Genomic DNA, 10000 nt, shown 5'->3' on the forward strand with positions numbered 1-10000 from the left:
CTCTTTCTGCGTCCCACCACCAACACCACCACCACATCTCTCTCTCTCTCCCTCTCTCTCTCTCTCTGCCCTCCCAGGGTCCCACCACCACATTATCTCTCTCTCTCTCTCTCTGTCTCTCTCTCTCTGTGCCCTCCCTGAGTCCCTTGTGTGTGGTGCGGCTGCATCTGCATTGACAGGAGTGATTAATATCCCTGTAGCTGGGCCTGCTCTCCACCCTGCTGCTTGTGGCCCTAATGGACGACCAAACTGGATGCTGTCTAGTTTAATGGGGCCGCTACAGGAGTTTAACACACTATCAGACAGCCACTGCCTTGCCTAGTATCCCCCCCTCGGGAGAAATATGGAGTGCGGCTCTGGATATGACGCTTATATCGCCGCCATTATTTGGCCCATGCCATCATTCTGACCACCGGGGGGGCTTCCCGGGGTCTTCAGATGCATTAAATATTGATTTGTGGAGCTAGCGAAGAGAAAAACACAGCTCACAGTCAAACACTTTCTGTCTTGGGTAGGTGTGTGTGTGTGTCAGTTTGTACATGTTAATATTTGCATGGGTTGCCGAGCTCTCCCTGTCCCTTCAGTAAAAATACAAAAATTCAGATAACATGGTGTCCCACTTAAAATGCCTTTAATTTTACTCTTTGTGTCAGTGTAACACTTTAAAACACTTAATTCAACTCAATATTGTGTAAATATTAAGAGCTGTACAGTTGAATTCACACTGGTCACTTGCAGAATTTTACCCAGATTTTGACTCCCCCAGTCATTATTTGAGGAAATCCAATGTATACGGTCGGTTACTCTGAAATATTGACAACCCATCTTTTACTGTGTGCTCACCGTCCTTTCTTGCGTGCGGTACGGGAGGAGGCATTCTTGGCTGTTTGGAAGTCGCCGCTCTCTGAGGTGCTGGTATCCTTGGTGACAGCGGTGCCCGCGGTGCCCGTGGCGGCTCCGGGCTCCTGGATCACCCTCAGGTCGTCCTTGCTGGGCTGGCCCAGGTGCAGCTTGGCGAAGTCAAAACCCTTCACACTGGGGGCCTGCAGCTATAGCACAGCAGAGGACACAAGAGAAGGCAAGCCAAGAGAAGGAGAGCAGCAGGAGGAGGGGGGGGGAGCAGTATTGTGTTAGAACTACTAATAAATACATTGAACTGTCCAGAACGGCATAAGGAGGAGGAGAGGAATGGAGAATCCAGAGAGAATGACAGAGGAGGTGGGGGAGAGACAGAGAGAGAGAAAGAGAGAGAGAGAGAGAGAGAGAGAGAGAGAGAGAGAGAGAGAGAGAGAGAGGGAGAGAGAGATAGGATTTGCAAAAAGTTATATGGGAGGCTGTAAGGCCTACTGTACAATGAGGATCAACGGGGAGAAAAACACAAAGATTTTGAATTGGCAACAATTGCGCAGTGAAAGGCTAGAACAAACAAGTCACCATACAGGTATGAGGAGGGGATGTGAAGGATCAGGAGCAGAGGAGAGGTGAGGAGGTATTTTTCATTTCCATATAACAATATTTTAGTCAAGTCAGCTTTAAGTCTCCCAAAGTTGACAGAAAACAGTGCGCACACACGCACGCACGCACACACAGCAAATTACACTTACACACATTACATACTATACAGAGCACATTTACTAGCTGGATCACATTCACAGACACATCCAGACGATGTCCAGTGGGCTGTGATTTCATTCTGTTAACAGCGAACATAACCAGCGGATACAGCACAAGACTGCCAGACAGACAGACAAACGGTTATTTGGAGCGCTAGAGAAATAAAACGATAGAGAGATGTGTGAGGAGGGATAGAGGGAGGAGTGGAGGCCGGGATGAAGAGACAGATGAAGAGATAGAGAGATCCAGGAGGAGGTGGAGGGGTGGAGAGATGAGTGGAGAGCTGGGGCTGAGAGAGCCAATGCTCTGGGGCCCAATAAGAAGCCAGCTCGCATCAACCCCCTGCTGAGTACTCACAGACATGGAGGAGGAGGAGGATGAGGAGGAGGAGGAGGTGGGGGGTTGGAGAGTGTGGTGAGAACAAGAAGAAATCTAGGGTGGGATGGGGAGTGCACTGTAGTGGTGGGTGGGGGTGGGGCCCATGGAAAAGTAGGCTAAAGACCAGCCAGTGAACTCTCAGAACTCAAACGAGCGCTGACACAAGCCCCTTATAATGGACTCTAATGGCCTCAGGCCGGGCTGTCAGAAGAAAAGAGAGAGAGAGAGAGAGAGAGAGAGAGAGAGAGAGAGAGAGAGAGAGCGTGCGCGAGAGAGAGAGAGAGAGAGAGAGAGAGAGAGAGAGAGAGAGAGAAAGAGAGGGAGTGAGGGAGAGAGAGAGAGAGAGAGAGGGAGGGGGAGTGAGAGAGAGAGAGAGAGAGAGAGAGGTAGAGGTAGAGAGAAGAAATAAAGGGTAGCATGATAACATAACAGGCCTGTGGTCCATTAGAGTAACTCTATCCATCTTCTGTACTATACAAACCTGGAGAGTCGTGCAGCAGCGCTAGACGGCACATGACCTCCAAGCCCTGGTTGTTGGGTCTGGGAGGCATGCAGGGTGTTTGTGAACTGGAGTGGAAAGCTTTGGTGGGTGCAAAACGGGGCTTGAGTAAGTCCTACAGGCTTACAGTAGGTGCTGCTGTCGCTACAGTGCTGGCAACAATGCCAACGCAGCCCAGCAGGCTTTCCCGCTCAAGCAAATCCTCTCCTTTCACTGTGGGCACGCCCGTGGGAGGTCAAGGACGCGTGCGATCACTACACACTGACACCCTCTGCTGCAGGCTACCTCCTGCCCATCATCCTGTGTGAACACTTCCCTCCCTCCACAGTGAGGAACAAGGAGCTGGGAGGGATATCCTATTACATTGGGATTGAGGAACTGTTTTTCTAGTCTACTTACAGTTGTACTAATACTGCAAAGCTACATAGATCTAGTCCAATATACACTACACACACAGCCATAGGGAAAAGAGGGTAATAACACTTAATGGGACATGGGAGTGTGGTGCACAGTGACAATGTGCCAGTCCATTTCTAAAGCCAAAAGAGTAGGTCATGGGCACTAAGTGAACTAGTGAGGGTGAAGTTGTAGTTCAGTCCTGACAAAGGGGATACTACAGCGGGAAGCTACACGCTAACACTGCTAGCGCTGTACCTTTCGTCTTGTCTTCCTCCCTCTTCTCCTTCTCCCTTTCCCCCCTCTGACGCCTTTCGTTTTTTTCCTTTCCTCTTCCTCCTCTTCTTCCATCTCCTCCTCTTCTCCTTCTTCTTCTTCTTCCTCCTCCTCCTCGCCGCGTCCTCCTTTCTGCCTGGTTTTCTGCGCTTGCTCCTTTCTGGGTTTGCCTTTCGAGGCCGCAAGAATGGGCTTCTGGTGTCCAAGCGTGCAGCATTAAAGACCAGCAGGAGATGAGTGAATGTGAGAAACACAGGCTGTCACACTGATACAGCACCTTTGAGTGTGAAAACGGTTGACGGAGAAGCCTCTAGCAAAAAAAATCACAACTATTACGTGCTAATTGAGCGCTATCCAAAGCCTTACTAAACACACACACACATTTGCTGAGCGCTACCAGTGTCTACAGACATCAAGCATCAATATCGCGCACACAGCAACAATGACGCAACCAAGACACCCATGATACTGAACATCCACACACATCTCGCCGCCTGCTACTCTAACTCTATCTTTGCTATTTGTACGAAGCAAATTCCAGTCTTTGGGCACTACAGTGACAACATCTCATCCCACTACACATCCCACTTTTATACACTACACAACCCATAGCACCACACATCCCGCTTTCATACACTACACATCCAAGCGATCCTTGAGGACTGGTTTCTACACAAACAGACATGTTTTCATTGTTTGAAAACATCTTCATCAATCACAGACAGGCTCTACAACATGGACGGTCATATCTGACAGCATCGCTGCCATGTGTGCCAGGAGTTGGTGTACAGTAGCAATATACGAAGTCTGGTCTGTCTAAAAAGCATTAGTTATATGCAACTGGACTTGGCTTGGTGCATCAGTTCTGGTTGAGGAAACTTATAGTTAATCTAGTTACTTAAGCTGCATTAGACCAAACACTTTCTCCACTCGACTTAAAGATGGCCTCTCAACGTCATTTGATTAATATTGCTGTGTTCCCCATTGTTATTGAATGTGTTACGCGTTGGTCCTGTTTTAAAATACGTTCTGGTTGCTTTGTTTCAAGCCGTTTTTGCAAGCCAGCAAGGTGGCTTGTGGAGAAACGAGAGGGTGTTCCGTGTTTCTCGTGGATATGCGTCTCTGATTGACTCACTCTTCCAGCTCTCGTGGAAATGCGTCTCTGATTGGCTGTTCTTGGAGAGAATGTAATGTAGTGGAGACAGAGTCGCCACTTCCCCGGGTGGTACTGCACTATAGGGGCGCCAACGGAGGCGTGCATACTCCATTCAGGGCTGTGCTCTTTCGACAGCGACCCCTAGGCGAGCTGCAGGCACGGAGCAACCAGAGTGGGCTTGCTCTATGGATGAGGCTTTGTGCTGTGTGTGTACCTGAGAGTAGCAACCAGCTGATAGCTAAGCTATATAAGCGATAGCTAAGCCACCCGACGTTGCTTGTATTGAAAACAAGCAGAAAAAAATTACTCGACATGTTTTTAGAAAAATGGGTCGACATAAACCTTTGTGGCCAACGTCTTCTTTCGCCGTGACGAAACACAGAAAGGCTTTCGTGATTCGCTCGTTTCTCTGCATTATTTATGTCAATTGGGAAACACCGGGAAACACAGCCAGGCGAGGTGACGCACCGCTATGAGAGCCTTGCAAGTGAGTTTAACTTGGGGTGACCGTCCGATCTTCAAAAGGAGTGAGTAAAACTGTGTTTTATCGGAAGTTGGCCTTTAAAATCCATTCATACCCTTCGTGTGAGACGGTTAGGGATACATGTGGAGTGTTTCATGAATTTTAATCATGACTTTGTACGTAAAATGTCACAAAATCAATTTTCGTATGGATCAGATTGAACATAATTGGAAAAAAAACGATACATGTCGAAGACAGACGGAGGTATGAAGATGTTTACGTGTAGTAGAACGTATAGACAGAAATACATAGTTACCGAAATATAAGGTATGAATGGGCCATGAGTTACTTGTTACAGTGTGAAGAGTTGATGAAGTTACTTGGATGAGGAAAAAAACCTCTTCACGCTCCAAGAAGTCCATTTGCAAATCCCTAACCCCTTTTAGCCAACATGAACTTGATGAATGAGCATGTCCACACATACACTCTAGTCTGTCTTTGAAAGCTGAATGAATAAATCTGTCTATTATGTTAATACATATGTTAATATATATGTTAATATATGTGTAAGGATATGTGTAATGTCTAGTGTGTTTTGTCTTCTGTATTTATGTATGTATGTATGCTACTGGACAACTTAATTTCCCCCTGGGATCAATACATGATACTCTACTCTCCTCTCTATTAAGTGTTAATAAGCATGTAATAAGTGTGAACACTGCACCAAAGGTTTGGTCTCAACTAGCCCAGCACACAGTGCAGCAATCTCATCAGACAAGAGTATCTGTCTTGTACCATCTCTCTCCTCCTTCTTCTCCTCCTCTCATCCTCTTCTTCCTCCTCCTCCTCTTCCTCATCTTCTTCCTCTTCCTCACCCTCCTCCTCTTCCTCCTCCTCCTCTTCGTCGTCTTGGGTGCTTGAGGGCACATCCTTGCTGGGTATGGGGGTCAGCCTTTTGGGGATGGGGGGCAGGGGCCGGTGCTGGGAGAGCGTGGACCTCTGCGAGGACGAGGTGGACATGTGCGGCCCCGAGTCCGACCTCCGAGCCCCCGATTCGGACCTCTGCAGTGCCGAGCCGGGCCTCTGGGTCAGCGGCCTGGGGATGGAGGGGCTGGGCTTGGCAGGCAAGGCCCTCTGGGAGCTGGGCGTGGACCTGTGCACAGACGAAGTGGAGGACTTCAGCGCGGAGGCGGAGCGGTGTAGGCCTGACCCTGCCGGCAGCCCGCTCTTCTGGAGGGACTGGGTGGAGTGCCGCAGGCCCGAGCGAGAGGAGTGGCCAGAATGGGCCGATGGCGCTCGCGGGAGGGCGGAGGAGGGGGGTCGCTGACCCGGGTAAGGAGACTTGTGAAGAGAGGGGGACGCTGATCTCGACAGAGACATGGAGGACTGAGAGGTGGAAGGCAGAAAGGAGATGACAGGTGACGGAATGAATACGGTAAGGAAAGTAAATGCAAGAGGAAACAAGAGATGATTAGGAAAAAAAATGATGATTAGAAAGAGAGAGAATGAGAGAGTTGAGAGAATATATTCACATATTGATGAAAAAGACAAACGATGGTTGGTTCAGGGGCAGGGGCCCTGTGAGCGAAGGAATAAACCTACAGCGAAGTGGTCAGTGTGCAGGAGTTTTACAGATTTTTCTGATCTCCATTGCACCTGCCAGCTGAGATGTGAGGAAAAAATCCCAAGTTGTAGACGGCCTTACCTTCTGCCTCAGTGGCCATGCCACCAATGTTATACGCCGCATTCACTCGGTTGACCATGAACCTGCACGACTGTTTATCAAGTTGGTACTTTTCGAGATGTTTGCACTACTCTGGTTTAGTTTAGTTTAGTTCAACAACAGGGACCATGCACAAGAGTCAGTGTTTACAAAAGTAAAAAAGATGGCTTGTGCCAGATTATAGCTAATACAGCTCATTTACATCTGCAGTCCCTGGGCAGGTAGAGGAAAATTAAAATACATATACAGATAAGAAGAATATGAACTAGCTCCTTACCTTCTGCCTCTGTGGGCCGGCCACCAATGTTATATACCGCATTCGTTTGGTTGACCAAGGACCTGTGCTGTGCGACTGTTAATCACATTTCAAGGTGTTGCGCTAGTCTAGTCTAGCTCCTTACCTTCTGCCTCTGTGGGCCGGCCACCATGGCGTCGGGCTGGAACTCCAGCTTGTCGGTGCGGCAGAACTTCCAGTAGAGGATGGAGGCGATGAGCACGGCCAGCAGCACCGGCACCACCACCCCCACCACCACCCACGTGCTGATGGGCTCCGAGTCCGGCTCGCTCGGGAAACCAGCCACCTTCTCAAATGCTGTGAATGGGGAGAGGACAGGACAGGACAGGACAAACACGCATGTACCGGTAAGTATGCATGTATGAATACATGTATGAGAACATGTGTGGCTCTGATCAGTTATGATGGCTCGCTAAAGAATCCAGCCACCTTCTCAAATGCTTCTCAAATTCTTGAAATGCTGTGAATGGAGAGGACAGAACAGACGCGCGGATGTAATACATATACTATAATACATCTATACAGGATTTTTTCAATTTTAAGTGTAATTTATTTTTGTTGTATAGAGTCGCTGCACGTGTCTCAAAACCCTAAAAAAATATATTTGAAGAATTCAGGTGCCCAAGGAGTATTGTCATTGCACGAAAATCAAAATAGCATTTGTTGTGTTTATGGGACAGTAAAACACAGAATGCTAGATGTTTATCCAACTGTATGATCTGCATATAATCTGCATTGTTAAGAAACGTAATTACAGTTCTGTATACTGTGCGACACAGACAATAAATTGAAAGATGGGAGTGTCTATGTGAATCACTTCTCTCTCTCTCTGTACGTGTGTGTGTGTGTGTGTGTGTGTGTGTGTGTGTGTGTGTGTGTGTGTGTGTGTGTGTGTGTGTGTGTGTGTGTGTGTGTGTGTGTGTGTGTGTCTCCACAGGGAGTGAGATGAGGCTTTTGAGAGTTTCGTTGTTGCCGCTTCAGCACTTTCACAACACAAAGAAAAAAAAATCAAGGTCAAATTCACTGTGCGTGTGTGTGTGTGTGTGTGTGTGTGTGTGTGCGTGTGTGTGTGTTATATTTATGTTTATGTGTCTATGTGGATGTGACACGTGAAATTTGTGAAAATATGTGAAAATTAATGTGCATTTGTTTGTGTATTTCCTTGTCTGTTCGTGCACATGTGAATAGAAGTGCATGTGGGCCACATGTGTCACTACATGACGTGAATGCACAGATTGCCGGATGTGTTTGTGTGTGCAATGGTGTCTGTCTGCCAAATATGTGTCAGTATCAGTGGACGCATAAGTGAATGTCTGCGAAATGGAAATATGCATGTGTCTGTGCCTTTAGTTGTTTGTTTGCGTGTGGGCACTACAAATGTCTGTGTCTGTTTGTGAATGTGCATTTGACTGTCTGCAATATGTGAACATATGTGAGAGTGTCTGTGTGTGTGTGTGTGTGTGTGTGTGTGTGTGTGTGTGTGTGTGTGTGTGTGTGTGTGTGTGTGTGTGTGTGTGTGTGTGTGTGTGTGTGTGTGTGTGTGTGTGTATGTCTGTGTCTGTGCACGTGTGTGTGACAAACGCAGAGAGACTCAGCCAGGATGCCAGGATACACATGGCAGCAGTGTGTGTAAGTGTGTGTGTGTGTGTGTGTGTGTGTGTGTGTGTGTGTGTGTGTGTGTGTGTGTCTGTGTGTGTGTGTGTGTGTGTGGGCAGTGCATGTGTGTGTGACAAACACAGAGAGAGACTGAGCCAGGATACCACGATACACATTCAATGTGTGTGAGAGAGACTCACGCTGGGCCAGGATGCCCTGCACGCGGTATCCCAACACGATGGCGGCTCGCTGCACGTCCAGACGGTTGAGAGTGGTTGCCGTGGTAACAGCCGAAAGCCTCTCCCCATTGGCTCCCTCCACGAAGTACACCATCTCCAAAGGACTGTCAGCACCAGGCAGACGCGTCGTCCTCACCATCTGAACAGACACAGACACACACACACACACACACAGACACACACACACACACACACACACACACACACACACACACACACACACACACACAGACACACACACACACACCACATCATGAGTATAGTCATATTAAAAGGACACAAGTTAAGAAACAAAAATCGTCTGTTTTTGACTCCTATAATTTCTTTCGTAAATAATTGAAAAGCTCTCCTGCTAAAATATCTATATTTTAAAAGGCTAAGTGGTGTGTGGAGGTGGAGGTGGTGGTGGAGGTGGTGGTGGAGGTGGTGGTGGAGGTGGAGGTGGAGGTGGTGGTGGAGGTGGTGGTGGAGGTGGAGGTGGAGGTGGTGGTGGAGGTGGTGGTGGAGGTGGTGGAGGTGGTGGTGAGCCAGAAAGAGGCAGCGCAGGGCCAGACACCCGTCCAGAGGTCAGGCACTTCCAGCCTTCACTTCACTTCAGAGTCTGATGGGAAGGAAGATGATGGGAGACCAGGCTGTCTCCAGGGTCAGACATTTACACACACACACACACACGGACGGTCAAACACACACACACACACACACACACACACACACACACACACACACACGGACGGTCAAACACACACACACACACACACACACACACACACACGGACGGTCAAACACACACACACACACACACACACACACACACACACACACACACACACACACACACACACACACACACACACACACACACACACACACACACACACACACACACACGCTCGCATCCCCCCCTTCCCCCTCTCTCGGTATCTCTCTTTCTCTCTCTAGCACACACACGCATGCACGAGTGCACGCACACTCACACACACACACACACTTGCCATGGTTATTGGGGTGGAAAACATAGCCACGCATACCATCACAGAGACTGAAACCTTGCACAATGACGATCATACTTGATCCCACACGCAGCACGCTAACCTGTAACGTTTGTTTACAAAACAAACAGTGTATTCGTGTGTGAGTGTGTGCCTGTGCGCCCAGCCGTGAATAGAACCATTCATGTGTGGCAGACAAGTCCCGTCGTTGGTAATGACATTTTTCTCCGGCTCTCATATTCTCCATAATGAGATTAGCTCACTTCCTTTCGGACAAAGACAGAGCAGCCGTCTCCGTTTAGCCAGGCTAAAATTAGAGAACGCGATCAGCAGCGGAACATATGAAATATTTACAGCGTGCGATTAATTCTGCAGA

General features: G+C 48.4%; 1 protein-coding gene across 4 annotated transcripts in view; it reads right to left on the reverse strand.

The window, feature by feature from the left end:
* si:ch211-1e14.1 (UPF0606 protein KIAA1549) overlaps positions 1–10000 on the reverse strand; it is an 88723-nt gene that overhangs the window by 16454 nt on the left and 62269 nt on the right. For 2 of the 4 annotated variants that reach the window (XM_063197215.1, XM_063197214.1), the window contains exons 10-12: positions 8597–8774; positions 6907–7097; positions 844–1049 (exon numbers count right to left, since the gene is read on the reverse strand). In XM_063197215.1, the coding sequence (XP_063053285.1) occupies positions 844–1049; positions 6907–7097; positions 8597–8774 (575 nt within the window). Of the gene's footprint in view, positions 1–843; positions 1050–6906; positions 7098–8560; positions 8775–10000 lie in introns of all 4 variants that reach the window. The other 2 variants (XM_063197213.1, XM_063197212.1) reach the window with 1 other exon arrangement.

Source organism: Engraulis encrasicolus, chromosome 4, assembly GCF_034702125.1.
Source record: "Engraulis encrasicolus isolate BLACKSEA-1 chromosome 4, IST_EnEncr_1.0, whole genome shotgun sequence".
In the NCBI taxonomy this organism is placed as follows: domain Eukaryota; kingdom Metazoa; phylum Chordata; class Actinopteri; order Clupeiformes; family Engraulidae; genus Engraulis; species Engraulis encrasicolus.